This window comes from Suricata suricatta, chromosome 8 (genome assembly GCF_006229205.1).
Source record: "Suricata suricatta isolate VVHF042 chromosome 8, meerkat_22Aug2017_6uvM2_HiC, whole genome shotgun sequence".
Taxonomy (NCBI): domain Eukaryota; kingdom Metazoa; phylum Chordata; class Mammalia; order Carnivora; family Herpestidae; genus Suricata; species Suricata suricatta.
The window spans coordinates 96,791,460-96,816,258 of NC_043707.1; the positions used below are offsets into that span (position 1 = coordinate 96,791,460).

The 24,799-nt window shown below is 42.1% G+C and overlaps 1 protein-coding gene across 1 annotated transcript in view; it reads left to right on the top strand.

The window, feature by feature from the left end:
* DAB1 (DAB adaptor protein 1) overlaps positions 1–24,799 on the top strand; it is a 350,013-nt gene that overhangs the window by 50,198 nt on the left and 275,016 nt on the right. Inside the window, exon 3 of the mRNA XM_029948917.1 lies at positions 22,541–22,743. Coding sequence (XP_029804777.1) covers positions 22,677–22,743 — 67 coding nt within the window. The 5' untranslated portion in view covers positions 22,541–22,676. The remainder of the gene's footprint in view (positions 1–22,540; positions 22,744–24,799) is intronic.

Genomic DNA, 24,799 nt, shown 5'->3' on the forward strand with positions numbered 1-24,799 from the left:
CACAGTGAATTGAATTAATGCACTACCTCAACCTATTGCTTCACGCCTGCTCCTTTTGCAGTCCTATTTCTTTTGCAGCAATGAGAGCCAGTGTCTCCTTCTGGCTTATGGGCTCATAAGGCAGCAGAGACAGCCCTGGCTTAGACTGGTGATAGTTCTTACCATTTGCCAGGAGGGGATTCCAGCTTTTGTCCAGAGTTGTCTCATCTTTACTGCGATAGTAACACGTCTCTCATGAAGTGGTTTTAGAGATTAAGTTCAGCCAGCCAACACCAGGAAAATTTCCTGGCTGTTTGGTAAACACTTAATGCAGGATATCTTTAGAGCTCTGTACTTCAAATAACAGCACTGGGAGGAAGTTTAAATATTAAGTCCCCCAACACAGATGGGGGAGCCAGAGATCATAGTTAAGTGTTCCACTCATTCTCCCACCAATCCAGCTGTCCAGGTGGTGTTTATTGGGGTGTTCTCTGACTATACTGTTCTCATCACAGTGGCCATAAAGATGAACAAGTCAGGAAAATGGTCTGCTCTTGAGGGCTTCAACAGACAGTGAACAACACACATTACTAATATATTTCAGATGAAATTGCTACTGTAAAATAAATACAGGTGGAAATGAGAGAGAAAGTGACTGGTAGGAGGGACCTGGGGAGGCTGCTATAGGGTGGATAATCTGGGAAGGACACTGAGAGTACAGAGGAGACATGTAAGATAAGCAGGAACCAAGAGAAGGAACAACGTGCAAAGACTCAGAAGTGGAAAGAACAGAAAGATGGCCAAGGTGGGCGTTTCCCAGATCAGGCATGATATTTATAGTTATGCCAGGGAAAAATTTTGGTTTAAACACATTATGGAATTGCTGGTCATAAAAGCAAAGCAGATTTCCTTATCAAAAGATCTTTCTAAGATTTTAATATACTAATCTTTGCTATGATCCTTCAAGGGATTGAGGTCCACTGTCTTATGAAGTACTTTCAGAACTATGTAGCTGTGGATTTTCCCAACCTTCCTTCCATCTGTCCTTCATTCCATCTATCTATCCATTACTTATTTTTTATTTTTTATCTTATTTTAGGTTACTTACTTATTTTATTTTTGAGAGAGGGATGGGGCAGAGAGAGAGAGAGAGAGAGAGAAAGAGAAAGAGAGAGAATCCCAAGAAGGCTGTGTACGGTCAGCGTGGAACCCCATGCGGGGCTCAGACTTATGAACCATGAGATCATGACCTGACCTGTAATCAAGAGTTGGGCACTTAACTGACTGAGCCACCAGGCACTTCTCCCTTACCTATTTTTAAAAAGCATTATTAAGGAATAGAGTTCTGTGAGAAACTTTGGGAAATTATTCAGTGACTCTTTGAGCCTCACATTGTTCCTGACATAGGTCCCCCAGTAGGAAAAGGAAGCTGAAGCTGGCAGCGTGAAGGAGTCACCAGGTCTCTGTTGAGAGCGAGTCAGACCTTCAGGGCCACGCATGACTCTCTCAAGTCCAGTGGGCTTCCTAGAGCTCTGTGCCCCTGCTGCAGTGTCAGCCCATAGAACCTGGGACACTGACTTTTTTTTTTTTTAACGTGTTGTGATATTTTTACATTTTCAAAAAATTCATAGCAAATAAAGACAGTTTTGATGAAGTTTCTCTTTGGTGGGAAGATGTTGTCTTTTAAGCTTATTGTCATTATTCAACATGTGGATCTATTGAGTGATGGCCATGTTCTCACAGCTACTGGGAGATTTCGAGGTATTGATAAAGAGTAAGTCACAGAGCGAACAAACTCATGCCTCATCTTCCAAAAGGCTCATAATCCAGTTTTCTTTGAAGAATGGCCAAGTTACATTTTCTGAGTGATAATAATGTAATATTAAGAGCCACTGAGTGGCTGCTAGATACCAGGCATGGTGCGAGGCACATTACAGGTTAAACCATTAATGCTCAAAACAGGTTGGGAAGATGGTGCCAGTGTTTCATACTTTTTGGTGAAGGAACCGTGGCCGACCTACCCATTAGCGCAGGAGCACAGTGCTTGAGGCCTCACAGTACTTTCAGGAGCCTACCACAATGTTTTAATTTCTTTTTAAATCAGAAAAAGAAATGAGCTTTTAGTCACAGCATCTAACTTTTAACCTTTCTTTATGGAGAAAAGGGCCATGGAGGACGAGTGCTCGGGGCCTCTGAATGTCACAAGGCAGGGACTCTGGGAAAAACAGCCTTTGGATATGATTCTGGGTATCAAGACAACTCAGTTTGATCCTGGGTGTGTCCGTCCTTTCCCAGCTGGTGCTCCCCATCGAATTTAGCTTGCAATGCCGTGTGGTCTTTGGTTGAGTTTATCATCGAGAAGAGGTTTCTGAATTATTATAGAGGATAATTGCTTAGATAGTGTTGCAGTATGTCCCCTCTTTGAGCCTCAGTGTCCCCTTATAAAATGAGACTCTTAGATTGTTTCTACACTCTATCCTAGCTTGAGATTGAAGCTTTGGTCCAACCTATCGGGTGGAAGACCCCAAGTTAAGGGCTAGGGATTTGTCGTAGGGATCAGATGAAATCATGGGTAGAACAAAGGCATGTAAATCTTATTTGCTTTTATTTTAATGGGGAATAATAGCTTTCAGTTACTGAGAAATTATTGTGAACCTTTATGTACTTTTTTTCCTGTAATGATAATGCAACAAGATAAATCTTCATATTACATTTTGGAGATGAAAAATGTAGGCTCTGAGAGGTTAAGAAGCAGTAAGTTTAGAGCCAGTAATTAAGCTTGAGATGGACTTTACCTCATAGTCTCTGATTTTTATCTTCATCACCACCATCATGTTATTGTCGTCATTGTTTCAAGTCAATTGAGAAGAAAGAGAGAAAGATGCAAAAATACAGACAGTATACTAACACTGTATCAAGTTAATTCAGCTTGAGCTGAGATGTCCACTGGTGATCTCTGCCTGGGTATAATAGATTCTGTTGGAAATAAATGGTGTGAGACATTCCAGGGGGAAAAGCAACCAGAAAATGTGAACTTGTGCTGAGTTGAACTGAATCTTAATTTATTGGGAGCAAGGTCCAGCGCCATAAACGTGTGCTGAGCAGCATAACTGATTTACTTTCTTCTCCTTCAGGTGGGCTGGAGGCAGGAAGCCTTCCTTTTGAGAAGGAGTAACCCGTCATGCTAAGATAACTACAGAGAGTTTGATGTCTTTCTTTCCCTGCCTGTCTCTTTTTTTTTCCCTTAAAGCTTGACTTTCTAAGTCTGGGAGATTTGATGACCTAGATGGCTGCCTCGGTTTCCCAGCATGATCATGCTCCTGGAACCCAGACTCCCCAAGAGAAGCCAGACAAGTTTAAGCTTGGCACCCTCAGGTTGGGGAACATCCCCCCGTGGACTGCCCAGCTCTCATGATGGGAGAGAACACTGGAATACACTGTGTCTCTAGGGCAGCCACAGCCATCACACGGCCGTGTGGCCCTTCCCGTTACCACATTTCATTTCTAGTCGTGCAGGTCCTCCTGGACCTACAACACAAGCAACTCAGGGCTCTGGCTTTTAAAATCACAAAGACCTAAATTCAAATCCTGATTGTAATACTGCCTATGTTTTCTTGAGCAAGACCACTCTCTATGTCTATTTTTTATCTGTAACATAGAGATGAAAAGATTAAACCCATTTGGTTGTTCTGCAGAGGAAGAGAGACGACACATGGAGTCTAGCATCTTGAGAACATCTTAAGGGATGACTCAGGAGTAGGATTAATGGGATGGAGGAGATGAGATTATTATTGTTCTTGTTTGTAAGTGAGGAAATGGAGTCTCACCAAAGTTTTGTTTTCCCAGGATTGTATGACTAGTGACTGAGGAAGCCAGTTGTGAAAAACCAAACCTGCTGGGCAGAATTACTGCTGGATTGTAGTCTCCTTGAGAGCAAAGACCCTGTGGTTCTATTTCCAGGCTGTGGCTCCGGCCTCCAGCTCTTGCCCTCACCTGTAACTTCCCCCCCTTCTCCCCCTCCTCCGTACTAGCTACCTCACTGCTCTTCAGAACTGCTTCTTTCTGCCTCAGGGATTTGAGGCTTATTGTTCCTGCCTGAAATGTTCTTCCCCCAGATAACTATCAGTATGGCATGCACCTTTGCCTTCTTACGTTACAATGCAGTGTCTTCTCCATGAGGACTTCTTTGACTACTCATTTAAAAATGTACCCTCTTCCAGCACGTCTCATTCACCTCCCCTTCCTAAATTTTCTTCCTAGCATTTCCCAACATCTTCTTCTTTGTTACCCTCTGCCGTCCTTCACTAAGACAATCATCGCAACCCCAGAACTGAACAGTGCGTGGCAAACAGCCTGTAGTCAGTAAATTAAAGGATGTGTTGGTTGAATGAGTAAAAAAAAAAAAAAAAATGTGTTCGGAGCAGAGGGAACCTGTGTTTGAATGCCCTTTGCCCTGGTGGTGTTGGTGGCGGAACATGTAACTGCTTCTCCCCATGTGATTACACCTTGCCCAACCTCTTCTGGCAGTTTCCGACTCCGTAATTGTGATTCCAGCTGTGTACTTTGTCCTTTCTTCTTTGTGGGGTGGCTCTTAGCTTCTACAAGAGCCAGGACAGCTGTCTCCAGGAGCTGTGCTTTGTAACATGACCACATGGGTAATGTAACATTTAATTTAATTTTTTTCTTCTCTGAGTAGAGCTCTTTATTAGAAATTAATTTGCTCAGGTTGTTAGGTTTTGTTTGCTTTTAGCATGCTGAGGTTATTTCCCTTGGGTAGGAGATGGTTCTCTGAGCTCTTTCTCGCATGTGCCTCAAGATCTAGGAAAATGCTTTTTGGAATGTCACTCTGTGAAGCTGATCTTTGGTAAATTATGTTTTGAACAGAGGGCTCCTTATACAGTGTGTGCAGAAGTCTTACTGTTCTTTAATTCTTTTAAAGGGTTCTTATATGCTTTTTGAAATTTCAAAAATAACTTGTTCTTGGAGTAGGAATCCTGTAAAAGTGAATGTTGGTAGAGATTGTCTAGTAATAGGAAATCATAAGGAAGCACTTTCCATGATGTTATGAATGGTGTACGCATTGGCTTGTCGTGTCAGAAATAGACTAGGAGTCTGGGGACCTGGCTAATTGTTCCATGTAATTTGCTAACCGAGTGACTTTGGGCAAACCATTCAATCTCTAAGACCTGTTTCTTCATCTGCAAAAGGAAGACCCCAGACCATTGGTTGAGGTGATATCCATGATCTTGTCCAGCTTTAAAACTGCAGGCTGGATGCCTGAAGATTTCAAACTTACCTTGGACACAGCCACGTACAAGGACTGGAGCTCTGCAGAACATGTCTGCCTTCACAGGGTCATAGTTTCTCAATCTTTAAAATGACAATCAAGAAATGCCTGTTCTGTGACTTTCCAAGGTTATTAAGAGAATTTTATTTGGACACACAGATGTGAAAGTACTTTTTAACTATAAAATCCTATTAGAAGCAACTTACTTTATTGTGATTTCATGGCCATGTGCCAACAAAATGGTGGGATGAAAGTTAAAAGATGAAAAGTCATTGCACATCATATTGACAGCTTTTAAAGTGTGCTTTTAAAATATATTGGTTTTACATTTCACCTTTGAATTTTTTGTTAATCCTCACCTTAGTTCTTGACTTGAGCTTGGGGAAGGGATTCGTAGCTTTCATGAAATTTTTCAAAGGAGTGTTTGATATCCCCACTTTTTAAAAACTGTGCTTTTTTGTGAGTGTTCCTCCTGGAATTCCTGAGGGAAGAGGTCTTTTCATTCTTCTTCTAATCATATATCCCTTCCTTTTTGGTCAGGTCAGTGAATGACTGCTTGCAGGACTCCCTGGCTACCTTCTGGAAACCACTAGTTAATGGGAACCTAATCAGGATTGGCTCATTTTTAGTTAAACCCAATGAAAAATCAGGAGTAATTCATTTACCAGTTTGCCTCTTGGAAGCCATTGAGTGTTAATTGTTATTGTTGTCTTGATTTTTTTTTTGTCCCTAAAAAAATACTCCTAATTTAGACACTAAATTTGAGTGACCAACGGCCACAGCTCATCATTATTGGAAAAAGACATCACGACTGGGGTCAGTGGGCCCACAGTCTGTAGCCCAGGTGTCAATGCAAAGGTACAGAAATTCAGCAGTTGTGGATGGATGTGTGGCCTAGAACCAGCGAAGTGTAAGAGGTGTGGTCTTGTCAGCTAGGACCCAGAGGGGAAGGTTGGGACCAGCTAACATACTAGCAACAGATCATGCCTTCTTACTGTCACCCCACCCTCACCCCGACTCCCCCACCCCCCACGGTATTAATTTTAACCCCAGAGCTGATCTTCTATAAGGAAGTATAATATAGACCCAGGAATCAGTATTTGCAAGACACAAATAAAAAAAAAAAAACAAAACAAAACTTAGAATTCAGAAGACATGAGTTCCATCCTATTTTCAACACTCCCTTACTGGGAAACCTATGGTCCATCTCTTCTCCTCGTCCAGCTATGGTAAAGTAGGGACAGCAAGACATATCTTATTGAGTTGTCATGAAGATGAAATGAGTGTGTACAAAGGAAAGTACTTGTCAAACTGTGACGGTCATTGGAAAGGAAGTGTCGAATGAATGTACAGACGAAGGGGAGATTCGAGGGCACCCTCCTAAGAAAAGCTGGAGATCCTTTCCTCTCACTGCTGCTGTGTTCTGATATGGCATCTTGGATTTGCATTAAATGAAAATGGGAGGTGAGTGTGGAGTAGACGAAGCCAGTTGTTTGGGCCTTAGGCCTCCACCTCCACATGGAGCTCGCCTCAACTCACCTTTGCTACCCTGAAGAGAAGGCAAAAGAAGTTAATGATGAAATGTCAGGAAGGCTCTTGGGGACTTTTAGAAATACTCACCAGGTAATATTACACACACGTGTTGTTGGATATACAGAGCTGCCATAGTTACATTATTAGTCACTTTATTGTTTTCATTATTAGTAATAAAGACTTTAACCATGTCATTTGAAATGATGCTCAATATCACTCATCATCAGGGAAACACAAATCAAAACCACACTGAGATACCACCTCACACCAGTCAGAGTGGCTAAAATGAACAAATCAAGAGAATACAGATGCTGGCGAGGGTGTGGAGAGACAGGCACCCTCCTGCACTGTTGGTGGGAATGTAAACTGGTACAGCCACTCTGGAAAACAGTGTGGAGGTTCCTCAAAAAACTATCATTAGAACTCCCCTATGACCCAGCAATAACACTGCTAGGGATTTGCCCAAGTGATACATGCACATGTACCCCAATGTTCATAGCAGCACTGTCAACAATAGCCAAAACATGGAAAGAGCCTAAATGTCCATCACCTGATGAGTGGATCAAGAAGATGTGGTGTCTATATATACAATGGAGTATTACATGGCAATGAGAAAGAATGAAATCTGGCCATTTTTAGCAACGTGGATGGACCTTGAGGGCATCATGCTAAGAGAAATAAGTGAAGCAAAGAAGGACAGATACCATATGTTTTCACTCATAGATCAAACAGGAGAACAGGAGAAACCTAATGGAGGACCAGGGGGAGGGGACAAGGGAAAGAGAGTTGGGGAGAGAGAGGGACGCAAAACTTGAGAGACTATTGAATATTGAAAAGGACCTGAGGGTTGAAGGGGAAGGGGGAGGGGGGAAAGAGGTGGTGGTGATGGAGGAGGGCACTTGTGGGGAAGAGCACTGGGTGTTGTATGGAAACCAAGTTGACAATAAACTATTTAAAAAAAAAAAAAGAAAAAAAAAGACTTTAACCAGAATCTATTTAAAAAAAAATCTTGTTGGATATGTGTAAGAAAATGAGTGTAATATTTCTTTTAAAACTTTGTATAAGAGAAGGCTACCCAGAATCTTCATACTTGGCAGGCAGAAATTAATCTAAACTGTTTTCCAAATTTACCAAGTGTTTGCCTGAGTAGACAAGGAGCCTGGGGGTATTTCTTGTGGGAGTGATGAGTTGTGAATCCCAATATGAGATGTGTGTTAAAAAAAAAAAAAGATCTGTTTAAAGAGGGGGGAAAAGTTTCTGAATATATGGCAAAACAGGCTATTTTTAAACTGAGGAGAGTTTTGTGGGGATTTTTAAGATTCTGTAATTTTATTTATTCTGTGATTTATTTTTGTGGGACTTTTTTGCATCTCATCATTATACCCAGGGCAAGAGGATATGCAAAAGAAAGACTATCTTTGCCCTCTGTTGGGCTTCATGCTCGTGAAGGGACAAGACACAGGTAGGTAACAAAATGACGATTTACATGAGGCAGGATGGTTTTCTGGATGGTTGTGTTGTTTGGGGGCTGGTACGTTTGGGCTCTAGCTCCGGATCTACCCTAGAACAGATTAACGAGACGAGGATGGCAGGACACTTAGCATAAACTGCGACCGCCATCAGTTCTCACACTCTATTCTCCTTTCCCATTTCTCCCTTCCGTTTTATGCTGTCACATAGGCAGGAGACAGGAGGAATTTTGGAGAATATGGGCTGTGACAGAACATTTTTCATGGAGGAGGGCTCCCCTTAGACCTTGAGCTGGCTGTCTTCCGCTTGCCCTTCCCGGGGCGCTCTCTCTCATCTCTACCTTCCCCCCTCGCTCCTGAAGACTGTGTGAACTGCATCCATGGGCTGCCTGCCCCCCCCCCCCCCCCGCCTCTCCTTGGGGTAGCTGACACTGAGTTCCAGCAGTAGGCTGAGGGGTGGACAGGAGGGGAATGAAGTCTTTATGTTTTGATCAACTTTTTGGCATTCTTCTGGCTGAGTTGCCTCAGGCCTGCTGTATCCTAGATTGAAGGTCACCGATCCTTTCAAGACAGCTTTTTCTATCTTCCTTTTTGGTTCTGGCCCCCCCTCAGGCCCAGGAGAGGGAACAGTTCTTCTCTTCTATCCCTGGGCTACTGCACTGTCTGTTGGGGACTTCCCTTGGACACAGCTTCCCTTGTGTAAATAATCTCTTTACTAACTCTTCTGGAATAGTCCTGTTTTGAGCTTGGCATCTATTTATTGCCTGATAGAACCTCAAAGTATGGACTCAGTTGGAGTCAGTGAGGTGTGACATTGGATGACCAAGGTGTGGTCTGGGGCTATAGCACTTGGTTCAGGTGAGGAAGAGAAACGGGGCTGTGAGTCTGGGGAGGGATGCTGGACTGGAGCCTGAAGGTCAGGATATGTTAACATGCTGGATTTCATATCCTGGCAGAAAAAGTTTTAGGTAATTGTTTCTTGATTCATTTTGATGGGCATGTACTGAAAAACTAATAGGTATAGAGTATAGGAAATATCAGAAAATTTTCTCTTTTCCTTCCAAAGAATTAAATGCAAATGAAATGAGGGAGGGGGAAGCAAACAATGTGTAATGAACACGTCCTGTAGTATCAGGCAATTTGCGTACATTATCTTACTTCTTCTCAGCAACTGTTAGGGGTAAGGTACCAATTTCCCAGCTTTACAGAGATAGCATTTGAGGCTCAGAGACTTCAAGGGATTTGCCAAGGCTCACACATCTGGGGCTTCGCAGAGCTGTGATTTCAGAACCCAAGGCCAGTCTGTGAGACCATGATGCCCATGCTTCTCTGTCTTGGCCAGCTACCCAGTATGAATAGCGATGCGTTCCAGGATTCAGGTGAGAGGTGTAGGTGAGTACCCCTTAGTCCCTTCTAGTGAGGAGAGCCGTGGCACTGTGCGGCCATGCACTGCAGTGAGGCAGGGAGGGATGTCCCTGAGCCTCAGAATCGACAACACAGGCTGGCCTCCCAGAGACCAGAGTATGATTTCATAACAGGAATGAGCCTGGACCTCTCTCAGGACCAGGTTAGCTTGTTGCTCTTGCACGGGACTTGGCTCACTCCCTGTTGTTGGGTACCTTCAGTTACTACTTCTACTGAAAATGATCCCTTTCCATCTCTTAACTATATATGTGTTTTCTACTCGGTGGCCTCTGTTAGTCTTCTGCTCACTCATAACTTGGGATCAGTCAGTCCCTTGCTGTCTCCTGGCTTGGCCCCCTGCGTCCTTTCTCTCCTGCTGTCATTACTGCTAGACAGAACTTGTACTAATGAATTCAGATTCCTGAGAGACAGCGAGTATGCATGTCTTCTCACTTACCAGGTTTGGATCTAACTCTCTGTGCCAGGACAAGTGTGCCTGCTTGGTCACTCAGTTCACTGGGACTTGACTCCTGGTGCAGTTGGCTGGGATTTGGATGTATGTGGGCTCTGTGATTCAATCACAGCCCATGCGCTGGGCCCTAAAGGTTCGCATCCAGTCCACAGGTAAACTACACACAGGATGTCTCTAGAGTGTCCTTAGTTCCAAACCTCAAATCTCATCAAAGCCTAATCTGTTCAAAAGTCCAAGTTCTTACTGTCTAAATCACTTACATCATATTTTGACGGTTTGGGCATATGCATATTTGGGCGTTTTCCCCACCTACCAAAAGCACTTACTATCATGCAATAAGCGTTTTCTGTGGATTACGTCATGTTAGTACACTCACTGTGTCAGGGTACAAATTCTCAGAGTCATCTCATTTCTCAGTGAATGCGTTCAAACCCAGAGAATAGGGAGTGGATCCTTTTTGGTCCTGAAGACACTTGTGCTTCCCAGACTTTGCTGCATATTCAGACCACCTGGGGAGCTTTTGCGCATCCCAGTGAGCTGCTTGCACCTCGGGCCAGTTACATGAGAATCCCAGGACGGGAGACAAGCATTGGTGGTCTGTGCAGCTTCTCAGGTGATTCCATCTGTGGCCAAGTTTGGGAGCCTCTACTCTACAGCCTGTGTCATCACTAGGGGCTGGTGTGAAGCAGGAGGGTACACGTGGTCAGGGACGCCTTGCCCGCTGGAAGGGAGTTCGAACTGAGATTGAAGGAGCTTACTGGGTTTCACAGTAAGGAGGAAATTGCATGGAGAGGAAACGGCTTTCCATGTCGGTGATTTGCTCAGTATTTGCCAAGTGTGATTGAATTTTTATGTTTCTGTGAGAAGGTTCAAATAAATGCATTCACAAATCAGGAAACAAACAAAAAAGAGCTCCTTTGTCAGAGCATCCGTCCCTATTTATGGCTTCAGGAAAACATAGCCCCACGGTTAGCACTGTTGTGTGTGCTTTTTGTGAGGGAGATAATTGTGGAAATTGGGTTGCTGCCAGTCAAGTGCAGATCCTTTTGTGGAGAAAATTCGAGCCATCCGTGTATCCCATTTTACGGTAATTGAGATTGAACTAGCAAATCATTAGTGAAGCAAAGGAAGATGATGGGCCCTTTTTTCAAAAGGAGGGTGGTAAAAATGAGGTGTTTGAGAGAGAGAGAGAATTAAAATAGGATGTCAGGGAAGGGAGAAAACATGCCACCCATCTTTCAGCTCTCTGGGCAGGGACAAGGTGGCACCTGTTGGCAGCCGACAGGAAGGGCTGTCACAGGAGGAGCCGACCAAAGCCATTTTGATCCTGACCATCGGCAGAAGGCACGCAGCTTCTGGATGAGTCCTGCCCAGGACCACCCTGCAGGCCGGGCAGTTCGGGGGCCTGCTGCATGCTCATTCGGCTTGCCTCGTGCAGATGGTGGCCAGTGTCGCTCTCTTTCCCATTGTCAACTTTGAAGATAATGAAATGCAGCTCGTGTAAAGGAGAGTAAATAATGGCAGTATATATTTCAGGTAAATCAGGGGAACCTGCCAAATGCGGCATTTGTTTACTTGAGACCCCCTTTGCTGGGAGGGCCTCATTAAATCCTTGTCTTTTCTTCCTGCAAGACCCCAAGGAATAGCAGTAGTTCCAAGTTACTCAAACACACACACGGTGGAGGGAACGGAGATGATAGTCCAGGGCATTCAGTTTGTAAACAGCAAATAAACAGGGTCTCCCACCTGCCCATTTGGCTGAGGGGGTTAAAGTGAGGAACAGCATCCTGGCTGAATGCCCATGAGGAAGGCGCCCTGCCCTTGGAAGGGTGTGTTTCTCAGCACTTAGCACAGGGGCTGCAATGTACAGACTAGGTGCTTAGGAAATGTGTGTTGAATTGGTTTGATTTTATAGAAACTGATTTAATGACTGTGTGCTGAAGATGTTTGCTTCTTTCTTTTTTTTTCCCTGAAGATTCATTTATATAGCATGTATTTGGGAAGGAAAATTGAAGAGCATAAGCTTTTAAACTTTACCAGCTCTGTTGATGCAGACATTCCCCGCTTGCCTTCCTGCCCCCAGTGCCATTGGCCTCCAGTCCTGGCGTGATCCCTGGGCTAGCAGCATCTTGGAAACACATGAACGGTGTCAGTCTCTCCTGCTCAACCACTGTGGGGGCCCCCTGTCACTTGCCAGTCATCGCCCCCCATCAACAAATAATTTTCAAAGCCTGCACTCTGTACCAGTGTATAAATTCCTATATATTAGTTTACATACAAGTGCTGTTAATCTGCATATTTAAGTATTAGACCCTTACTCCTGTTTCAGATAAAAATAGTTATAAGTAGACATTGCACAGTTTGAGTTTTTTCATTCCAGTGTATTTTCTGGACAGTCTCTGGGCTGCATGTTCCTTGGTTTGAACACTGTGGGGTCTACTGGGCACCCATTTTACAGATGATGAAATTGAGCCTCAGAATGGGCAAGTAGCTTAAGTGCCTAGGGATGTATTGACAGTCAGTGGTAGAGTCAGGTGGGATTCTAGCCCAGCCCCTAGGACAGCTGACTGCTTTAGGTTCTTTTATTTACTGATAACCTTTTTGTAGACTCAGAGGTGGGAGTTTTAGAAGGCTGGGTAGACATGGGGCCCTAAGTATTGAAAACACTAATGGACTTATTTCAGGTTTATACATTTGTTTTTTTCTGATACTCTTAAGAGTTTATTGTAATGAATTTTCATAGTGCAATAAATACTTAATGAAACTGTGTGATCCATTAGTTAAATGAAATGTTTGTAAGTATGCTTTGTTGCTGTCACATAAATTCCTTTAATATTGCTGAAACCTGGTTCTGACATTTGTTAGCTTTAAATTTGATTAAAGAAACACGTTTTCTTCCTCCTGTTATTGCCTCGCTGAACGTTGACCGATACCTGAACAATAGCAGTGTTTACCTGCTGGAGCGTAGAGTTTTATTTTCCCCAAAGAGCTTTTGTTTAGCTTTCATGTATTCCCATTCACCTAATTCCTTAAGTGATGCCCAGCTTCATCCCATTTTACAGATGAGTAAAAGAGAGAAAGAGCAAGCACGCATGAGTGGGGGAGGAGCAGAGGGAGAAGGAGACACAGAATCTGAAGCAGGCTCCAGGCTGTACACTGTCAGCACAGAGCCTGACATGGGGTTCAAACCCACGAACCGTGAGATCATGACCTGAGCCGAAGTCAGGTGCTTAACCAACTGTGTGACCCAGATGCCTCCTTTAATTAATTCCAAATTTTACCTCAGAACATCAAACCACCAGATAGCTGTATAGCAAAGTCCCACTTATTTTTTTTACGTCAGTTAAAAAAAAAAAAAGAAAGCATGCTTTATTCATAGAGAATCTAAAATGACTTGGGTCACATTGTTTTCACCCTCTTTAAAAGTATTACCTCTAAATTATGCTTTAGGGGCGCCTGGGTGGTGCAGTCAGTTGGGCATCCGACTTTGGCTCTGGTCATGATCTCACAGTTCATGGGTTCAGTCCCCGCATCGGCCTCTGTGCTGACAGCTCAGAGCCTGGAGCCTGTCTTCTGATTCTGTGTCTCCCTCTCTCTCTGACCCTCCCCTGCTTACACAGTCTCTCTGTCTCTCTCAAAAATAAATAAAACATTTAAAAAAATTAAGTTATGCTTTAGTATTGTGCTCTTAATGTAAATTAAGGGACATTGAAAATTCCCTGTTAGATTTTTTATTGAGACAGTACTGATGCTAAAGGCCATGATACCACACAGTGCTGCTTTTATGAAAGCTTATGGGCCCCTTTCATTCTCCAGTTCTGGCTCAAACTGGGGAGGGGAAGAAGCTTTATTCCAGCATAAACTTTGTGAAACATATAACTGATCACATTTCCTTCTTTGCTTTGGCCTCTAGGAATCTCATAGACAGCTTTATAGCCTCTCTTGTACAACTGTCCAGAATTTTTTTTTTTTGGTGCTTTATCCTTATTTCCACCTTCACCTTTATTTCCAATTATGTGTTTCCTTTCATGCCAGTTTTCCTCATTTATTCACTTGTATTCTGTTAGAATGACTTTCTATAATGCTTTCTGTAAGCTGAGATTCTTTTCCTTTTCTGTTTTTTCACAACACAGAGTAAATGTCATCACCAGGCAACATAATGAAGATGGGGTCTCAGACCAAGAGATGTTCCCCACCTCTGATTTTCTCCCCTCTTAATTACAGCAAAATAGCCTCCAGTGGGTCAACAGTGGGACAGTTGATCCATGAACTTTGTGGCTTTCAGAGTTTTAAAGTCAGCGTATTATTTTTCTTGAAGTCTTTGGCCAGAACAGGTGGTGGCTGTGCTTGCTGTGGAGATGATGGTCTTTTATCAGTAGTGAGAGTTGGGGTCTCCTTGAGTCGGCTTCCGCTGAAGCTCCTAGACCACTTGTACTTTAGACACCTCCAGCAGCTTCAAATAAATACTGCCTTTGGGTTCCAGCAAAACCTCACTCTTTTCCTATTTTATTGGCCCTGAAAAGAACAAATGTGCAGAACGAGTAGGTTTTAGGCATTTTCTACATGGGCTAGATCAGACCAGGTAGCCCTTGACATATTTGAAAAAAAGAAAAAAGATTTGACAGGCTAAATCTATAACCCCATGGCTGGAGAGGGAGAGGATTCAGGAAGGGCTAGCTTTGGCTGCATCATGAAGGAGTTTGCAGTGATCTGTGGGGCAGGTAGATAAAAAGTCTTGGCAGCCTAACTCCAGCATGGGGTCACAGTATAGACAGGATGCCCAGAGCTCAGGAAGAGCAGGATGGTCAAACAGCCGCGGTCCAGAGGCTCCTGCTGTGTGAGGCACTCGGGGCAGACACAAGGTGAAGTTGGAATCTGTCATTAGAACTGACAGCCACAAGCCCTTCTAACCTCACCTAGCCTTGGGAATTGGGAAGCATGCTATCTAGGGAGCTGGAATGGGTTTGAATTTAAAAGTGAGGCGAGAACTGGCTTTGTTGCACACCTTTATGGGCCAGGGTCTGAGCTGGATTTTTGTTCTAATTTTTTTTAATTTAAAAATAATCTCAAAATGACAGGAAAAGGTATAAAATGTATAAAATGCCTTATACCCTTAGATTCACTTACTGCTAATATTTTATCCAGTTGGCTTTAGTATTCGTGTATTTGCTATATGGATACACACATATGCACACACATATGCCTGTATGTACATACATGCAGGTATATGATTTTTGCCTGAATCATTTGAAGGCAAGGTACACATAACTTAGCCTTATTTCCTGAGAATTCAGACATTCCCTTACATAACCATAGGAAAGTTATCAAGTTGAATAAATTTAATGTTCATATACTATTTTTACCGAATATACCATTTCTGTTCACATGTGTCCCTTGGTCTAGTAATCCCTTTTGTAGTATTTCTTTTCACTGTAGTACACAATCCTCTACAGGTGTTGCATTTAGTTGTTACATCTGTTTAGTTTCTTTTAAAATATTTCCCCAGCTTCTCTTTGTCTTATATTACTATCCTTTTGAAGGGTACAGTCTCCTCCCCCCTTCATTTTTAAATACGTGATCTGATTAAATTCCTGGCCGGAATACTACATGGTAGTGATGTATTCTAGTCATGGTATTACATGATCTCCATCTGCCCCTGTTTGTTAATGTTAATTTTGATAAACTAATTGAGGTGTTGTTCAATTTCTCATTGTGTAATCAGTCACACAACTATAAGCAGTAGGTGGGAAGATGCTTGAAGACCTGCCAATGCCTTTGCATCAAAAGTTTTCCTAGATTTAGCCTTTATAGATGATTCTTGCCTAAGATTTATTCTGATGGCTGCAGAATGTTGCTCCTCACACACTCTCTCTCTATCCCAGACAGTACCTGTTCTTCTCTAGCAAGACAGCCGTTCCTTCTTCCTTTTATCTGTTATCACTATGGATTCATGGATTGTGTTTTTTCCAGTGGTTTATTATTGATTACCATCCTTAAATTACAATGGTGTTTAAATCATTCCAGATTGGGCCAGTGACCATACCTTCAAGATGGCTTCTGTGTCTGCATGACATACACCCGTCATTTGTGTTTGTCTTGAGCACTTCCTTATTTGCAGGAATAACAAGATATTTCAGGCTCATCTTGCACCTGCCCTACCCCATCCTGGGCATCACCTATTTCTCCCAGAACCACTGGTTCTTTTAACTAGGATTGGTAGTAAAAACCCAAAATCTAGGTATTAACTATTGTGTTGTTACTTGGACCTCTTAACTTCTAGGCTCCTTCAGTGGACAAAGGTAGGAAATGTATTTATATAAACGCATGTGTCACACATACGTATACTGATGTGTGTGTATTTTATAAATCGTGAGTTTGCTGGAAATCACCAATTTCCAGTCTATCTCCACAGTATCCTTTCCTAGCTTCACCCTTTCCATAATTTAATGTCTTTTCTTTTATACCAAGAGCATTAAAGCGTGTCTCCCTTTGTCCAATCTTGTAATACATCTAAAATAGTTTTGCAGTTGCTTGGCCCAAAACACTACCCAAAAAAAATCCTGCTGAAAGGAGTTTGATTTTTTTTTTTTTTTTTTTTGCAGCTCCTTGTGCTACAATCCTGCTCAAGACTGAATGTAAACAGTCAAATTCTGTCTTCATTAATTATTTGGATTAGTTCTTTCTCTCACCCCTTCAGTGACTGTGCGATGTTCATGTGAGATACAATTGGATTAATTTGTCTCAATCCACTTCCAGCCTTAGCCTCCCCCTACTTCCCATGCCTGTTCATTTATTTTTTCAGGGAGGTAGAGCCATAGCTTCCAAATGGGGAAATTATACAGAAAGCTGTACTCCGAGACATATCACCCTCTGCCATAACCTTCTGCCCAGTCACCTCATCACTACCCCGACTTCCCCGTGGAACAAAACAGTGTCATTGTATTCTGCCTTGTTCATCCAGTGTCTCGTTATGTGAAGACAAGCAGATTTATGTCTCTTTTTGTAACTGCCCAGATCTCCGTGATCTTCCAGTTGTTACATACTTGGTTGTGGTCTTTCTACTTGACTGATGAGGAAACAGCCTCCTTGTCTCTCCCTTTGGAAACTCTTGCACCTTGTTAAGAAGTGGCCTGTTTTGGGTGCTTATAGTTTGCATAAAACTGATTACAATGCCCAGATCACAAAATCACTGCGCAGGTAGTGGCTTGCAGCTTTTAACCCCCGCAGTTGTGGCCACATGAACCTAAAGTCCTGCCTCTGGGAAGACCATCTCTTCCTCTGTGTTTCAAGTCAGTGATATCCTTTTCTTTTTTAATTTTAATTTTTAAGGTTTATTTATTTATTGGAGGGGGGATGGGCAGAGAGCGAGAATCCCCAGCAGGCTCCACACTGTCAACATAGAGCCTGACTCGGGACTTGATCTCACTAACTGTGAGGTCATGACCTGAGCTGAGATCAGGAGTCAGCGGTTTAGCTAACTGGGCTACCCAAGAGCCCCTGGATTATCCTTTTAGATGGAAACTTCAGTGTTCTTAGCATATCACAAAGGCTTCAATCTGGTTGTGGGACCTGGCTTGGAGGTTATTTTTCTTTGTTTTTATTTGATTTGGGGGAAATTCACATAAAATTTACCATTTTAACGTGTACAATCCAATGGTATTTATTACATTTATGGTGTTGTGCAACCGCCGCCTCTGTCTGGTTCCAAAACCTTATCACCCCCAAAGGGGACCCTGGACGCATGAAGCACATGCTCCTCCTTCCCTGCTTCCCTCAGTGCTTGGCACCCACAGATCGACTTTCCATCTCTGGATGTATCTGTTCGTATAGCTCATATAAATGGAATCAAACAGTGTGTGACTTTTTGTGTTTAACTTCTTTCATTTGGCATGATGTTTTCAAGGTTCCTCTATGCTGTAGCATGTATCAGTGCCTCATTCCTTTAAATGGCTGAACTAATACTCCTTTGTATGGATATAGCACATTTTGTTTATCTACTCACCAGCTGATGGGCATCTCGGAGTGTTCTGAGTGAAGGAGGCCAAAGAGTACTTTGTACTTTGCCCTGTTCTGTGCTCCTTAATAGCCATGTGACCACGGACAAGCTCCTAAACCAACTTCTGCTTTTCTTTGTTTGTTAAATGAAAATACCTAACTCTTGGGGTGCCCAGGTGACTCAGGTACATGTCTGACTTTGGCTCAGGTCATGATCTCCCAGTTTGGGAGTTCGAGCCCCGCATCAGGCTCTGTGCTGACAGCTCAGAGCCTGGAGCCCACTTCCAGCTCTGTGTCTCCCTCTCTCTCACTGCCCCTCTCCCATTCACATTTGGTCTCTCTCAGAAATAAATAAAACATTAAAAATTTTTTAAAAATAATATATAACTCTTCAAGTAGTTGAAAGATTAAATACAAGAAGTTCATAGCGCGTAGCGGGCAAACAGTGGGCCCTCATAAACGTTAGCTGTTCTACTGTAGGGTCGTCTGAGAGGGGTGGGGGGGAGAGAAAGCACAGATTTGTGTTCTAGTAGGTGTTTTAGTGCATTGTTCTGTTGTAGCTGCTCAAACCTTTGTGCTTTATAGTTTTTGTTTTTTGTTTTTTTTAAAGGCCTTTCTGTTTCTCTGCTTTGTGGTTTGGTGTTTTTGTGCCTCCTCAAACTGTACCCCCCCTCCCCCCCATTGCTGAACACGGGATTTTACATTTAGAAGCAGTTCACTAGACAGAATGTCTGTAGTGGAATGTTACATAATTCACATTTAGATTTGAAGAGCTCATTATAAAAAACCTGACATACTTCAGGAATATTAAATTACTGCAGATTGTGTGGAGCAAAGAAACATTATTGAAGCATTTCAAAATTCTAGGCGAGCCTGAATTTAACTGATAGGGTTCCACAGCTTTTACTGGGGGGAAATGATTTGAGTTGTCACATGGTTTCTGGCCCTGGGGGCCTTTAATCTCCTTAATTACAAAGGAACGAATTTCCTGAATAATTTGGAGTTACTTCACAGCATTTTCCCAACCTCTGGCTTCTGGAAAATTAAAGGGGATTCCAGGGTCTGGGCCAGGGTATGGTCTCTACAGGCAGCTTCCGTATCTAAGTTTTTACTTATGAGATGATGTTGGTTTTCTTTCATTATTGATAACAGGATGGACTTCAAGTAATGCTCTCTAACACTTGAGCACAGTCTTAGTTTTGTCGGACAAGTGGGGCTGGATATGCCCACGGAATAGGGAGAGGAGCTATCCTGGGCTTTTTATATAAAGTTTAAGGGGGAAAAATGGCCCAGTTCCTAGCCAGTTGTATATACAGACAATTTAAGAATGCTTGGAATTGTGTAAAATATATATATTTCAGCTCATTTTATTTTTTATGTGTTAGATACCTACTGTGTGCAAAGCCAACCCGATGGACATATCTTAGATTCTATCTCTTTCTGTGGTGTCTTTATAAAGCAGACCTAACCTGCCTTAGTTTCCTCTTCTATAAAGGGAGGATAATAGGATGGATTTGCAGCCACATACCCCCATACAACCTTCAGCAGTTAACACAGGAAATTATTAGTGTTTCACATTTATTGTATGTTTTCCAGGAGGTGCGCCAGACACTCTCCTAATCATGTGATGTATGTGGTCCCCGTAATTTCTGCAGCCACTTTAATAAGTTGATACTGTTACCCCCATTGTACAGATCGAGAAACTGAGGCAAAGAGGGATTGAGTAACTTACTCAGTATCACATTGCTTGTAAGTGGCTGAAACTATGCAGCTTGACAAAAAGCAGATCATAATATAAGTAGGGAGAGATTCTATTTAATTGAGATATTGGAAAACCTTTCTGCCTAAGATACTTCTTTGAACAGAACGTTGAGAGGTCAACAGAATGTCAAGGCAGACTCAAAAAGAAAGATTCCATAGAAAGGTAGCAGCACAAGGAAAAATTTGGAAGATTTTATGTCACCTCCCTTCTAGACTTATGTTCTCTTTTGTTAGTTAAGCTGTTGATTTCAAGCCTCCTTAACTTCACACAGCTGATCCTTTCCCCAAAACTATGATTCGTGTATTTATTATACATGTATTTATTGAGTGCCCATTGGTTCTTTCTCTTATTATCCACTTAATGTAAGAATTATTCTTCAAGACTCCACAGTATAAGGCTCCTCCTGAGAAGTTTTATTGACTCTTCCAAGCATAGGGGAATACTTGCTCCTTTGTGCCTGAGTATACCTGGTATTTGTCTATTTTAGTTTTGGTTGTGTGTATTACAGTCCCTCACATGACTGACATCTCTGCTCCTCTGAGTATCTTTGAGGACAGAAATATTCGTAGCCAGTATGGTTGCATAGTAGCTGTCTTTTGACATGAATGAGCCAGTGTTTGCACTTGGCCCATGGTACATTCTTAGTAGATATTCGGTGCAGTATTATTAATAAACTATTTTTATCTGTAGTTTATTGTTTATTACTAATGAATTTATTAAAGGATTTATTAATAATTATTAATAGAATATAATCATAAAGCCTCATTAGTAAAATGAATTGTGTCCCTGTATGACCAAGGTTTGTGGCTCTGTCATCCCCCATGGAATGCTGTCTTCTGTCAGGAGGCAGGTTAGGAAGAGGGTGAGGGCTAGAGGGGTGGTGCAGACAGATGGCACGAAGGTGGCAGGAAAAGTTCTCATTTTCTGTATATGATTTTATGGACCCCATTCCAGGAAGACAGTTTTCCATTTTCCTTGGTTGTAACTTTGTATCCTATAGTTCAGACAGCTTCAATCAGTACCAGTATTTTTTTTTAATAGTTAACTTGTTAGCAAATAAACAAACCAAAGATCTTTAGATAAGCTGGGAATTTCCCCATTATCGAGCCTTACTATAATTTTACTTATTATATTTGTTTTTTTATCCACGTACGTTTAACACACCGTGTTCTGTTAGTCTCAGGTGTACAATGTAATGATTCCATCTGTATGCATTACTCCATGCTCATCAGGAGAAGTGTACTCTCCATCCTCTCCACCGATTTTACCCATCCCCCATCCACCTCCCCTCTGGCAACCACCAGTTTATTCTCTCTATATAAAAATGTATTTCTTTGTCTCTTCATTTACTTTGTTTCTTAAATTCCAGGTATGAATGAAATCATATGGTATTTGTCTTTCTCTGACTTACTTCACATCTCATAATCTTTTCTTGCAATTTTTAACAACATGGATGAATCTAGAAGGTATAAAGCATTGCTGTATTTTAGGTGACTTTTATATTAGATATTCTAGTTAAGCCGTCTTTAGTTGTCATGATTAGGAGGTTCATTTTACTACCTTTTTTGAACGGAAACTGGCATTCAGGGTCAGCCTTTCTGGATTCAAGCAATCTAGCTAAGTAGGATGAGCTAAGAATTGGCTGCACAGTTTAAAGATCCATTTCCAGTAGCTTTATCTTAATTTTCTTTAAAAATGGATAACTAGCGAAATGTTTATTTTCAACTGAACTCTCAGATATAACTATCAGATAGATAGTCACTGGGAAAGACTGTTGACTTGACACAGGAAATACATTCATTCAATTTAAATGAAATCAAATGAGATAATGTATGTGAAGCAGCAGCCGAGGGCATAGTGTATAGTAAGAGCATGGTAAATACTAGCTGTAATTGAAGTGCTTGTATTATCATTATTATCATTATTATCTCTTCCCAGCACAGTGTCGGGACTTAATAGTACCTAGTAGTGTGCAATGCATAGTTATTAAAGAAAGAATGAACGGAATGTGTAGCTGCCTGATTCTTTTCTTTTTCTCCCCACATTAAATGCATGTCTGCTTTTCTAGCTGAGGAAAAAGTGGACATAAAAATTGGCTTGCTGGAAAGTTTCTCAGCCCTATTTGTCACCTTACCCTTGGAGCCCAATTGTATGTCAACTCCATGTCCCCTCTGATGCCTGGCCGTGAGGGACAGACCACAGGTCACTTCCCTATGATCTGCTTTAGCTGCCAAGGCTCTGATCAAGCTTGGCTGATGGATGGGTGCCCTGTTGTTGGAAATGTCTCGACGGGGTTGCTCAGGAAATAGGCCTTTGCAGTATTTTCTGGGTGGCATCTAGTGCTTGAAAGCAAGAAACATGGAAAACAAGGAGTTCGCTTTTGTCCTTGAAAATCCAGTTTTAAAAGATCTATTTTGAGTTATGCACCTAGTTTGAGAGACAATTTTTCAGACAGACCTCTCATTCCCTTTGCTACATACCCCACCAATGACTTGATGAAATTATGTAAGCAGTTCGTACATGGAGATCAAGTTTTTCCTGTTTTTGTGTGTCTAATAGTTCATTTCCTCTCCTCCCACTAATTTTTGTTTAACCTCAAAAGGGTGATGATTCTGAACGTTCTCTTCCTTGATTTGCAGCACTCAGAAGGAGTGAATGAAATGTGCAGCTCGGAACGTTGTTTCTGAAGGGAGGAGTCATTCTCTTGGAGAGGAGTCCTCCATGAGCCTGGCCGAGGCCCGGGATCTGTGTGAAGTGGACTAAGGATTTAGTAGGATGTCAACTGAGACAGAACTTCAAGTAGCTGTGAAAACCAGCGCCAAGAAAGACTCCAGAAAGAAAGGTAGGATTGATTTGTTCCTTTCTTACCAGCTATTTACCTGTGTAGTGCCTTATCTCTGGAATGATGTACAGTACTGTCTTCGTGATGGCATATGGTTTTTAATGGTTGCCAACTTAATTTGCTGTTTTCTGTACTTGTCGTATAATATTTAATGGCTTTCCATAATTGCTTGGGTAAAATCCCAAAATTATGTTCATAGCATATAAAGCCTGTTTTGATATCCCTTCTACTCCTCCTTCCAGAACCATCTCTGCCAGGCCCCCTGACCCCCATCCAACCATGTTTACCCTCCAGGCATTGTGTCCACTGTAGTTCACTGTTGCACCTACCCGAGGTTCTCAAATTCTAGCAGCATCAGAATCTCCTGGAAGGCTTGTTAAAACACCGATTACTGGGTCTTATCCCAGAGTTTTTGGTTCAGTAGGTTTAGGGTAAGGCCCAAGCCTGCATTTATAACAAGTTCCCCAATGATATTGACATGATATTGACGCTGTTGCATTAGAGACCAGACTTGGAGAACCACTGAATGATTAATCCAGCCTGAAATCCTTAGGTCGCTCTCCAATTTTTCCTAGACCGGTTCCCTCTTATTCCTCAGGTTAGTGCTTACCTTATTCCCCACAAGGTGTCAGCTGCTTTTGTTTTTGCTGAAATAACACTTTGTTAGTATCTCACTTCATTAAAAATGTCCTGTGTTTTAGTCAGCTGTAATATACATTCCTTCAGACCTGGACCTCTCATTCACCCTTTAACTTAGAAAGTGCTTGACGCAGAGGCACATAAATATCTGTTAATGAGGACTGGCATGCATGGGATGATCATAAAATAATTCTATCACTTTTCATGTTTTCTGGAGAATTGGGTCCTGTGGCTTTATGACCATGCCTTTGAGTGTGTTTGTCTCCTTGTTGCAATTAGGTATGAGCAACTTCATGCTTTGTGTGTGTGCGTGTGCGTGTGCATGTTCCCTGTGGTTTCAGCCCTTTCTCTTCCCCATTTTCTGAGCTGCACAGAGGAGGATTAATAGACTTCTCTTTCAGGTCTTGAAATCAGTCAATATGGACTTGCAAACCGGGATGCACTTAGGTGCGTTGTATAGGCAGTGATTTGTTTGAGACACTGCTGTGCCTGCCCAGTCATGTTTCAGGATGACATTTGTCTGACACTCTGTAGGAAACAGGGGACATAAATGTAATACATGTGCAGCTCCTGGACAGCCACAACCTCAGGAAGGGTTGTAAATTTTGCTTTGGATGTTTCCTTGAAGCACAGATATTTTGGAAGTAGTCTCTCTTATTTCATAAAACTTAATGCAGACCTTGTATTTTATGCATCACGACCTAAAAATAATAGAAGGAAAGCAAGTGGGTGAGAGAACAGGTCTTGAGAGAACGGCTATGTGGGGCAGGGTAGGGGGCGGAGATTGCAAAGCACAGTATGTACTAGAATTCAAATGCTTTTTCAGTGAAAACTGACAAGTAATATTTTTGCTTCAAATTTAACCTTTCCACTAAACTTGTGCTCTTGAATGCTTAATGTATTAAGAATTGTATCTTACTGCCTATCTTTTCATTCTTGATTTTAACATGCAAAATGAGGAGCATCCTCAGGAAAGGATTGAGGTTTCCAGAACATTGGCTTAGTTGAAGATTTGGAATAGGAGCATGAAGGTGACTTTTTTAGAACCTCCTCATCTTAATGCCTTACATGGTTCTAAAATCAGCATGATACACATGTAAGGAGTACCAGCTTGTGAGTGACCAATACCATGGAGTCTGGGCAGGCAGACCGGATTCAGATTCTCACTATGCCACTTCCTAACTGTATGACCTTTGAATGTTACTTAATCTCTCTAAGCCTCAGTTTTCTCTCCTATAAGAAGGATAGAATATTACAAAATTCAAAGGCTTACTATGAAAAATGATTGAAATAAGGCAAATTTAATACTAGTATAGTACTTGGCATATATTAAAGAATCAACAAAGCACCTTTACTGTGTTTTTCCTCTTCCTTTTCTCTTTTTCCTTCCCTTTTCCCTTCTCCTTCTCACCCCCTT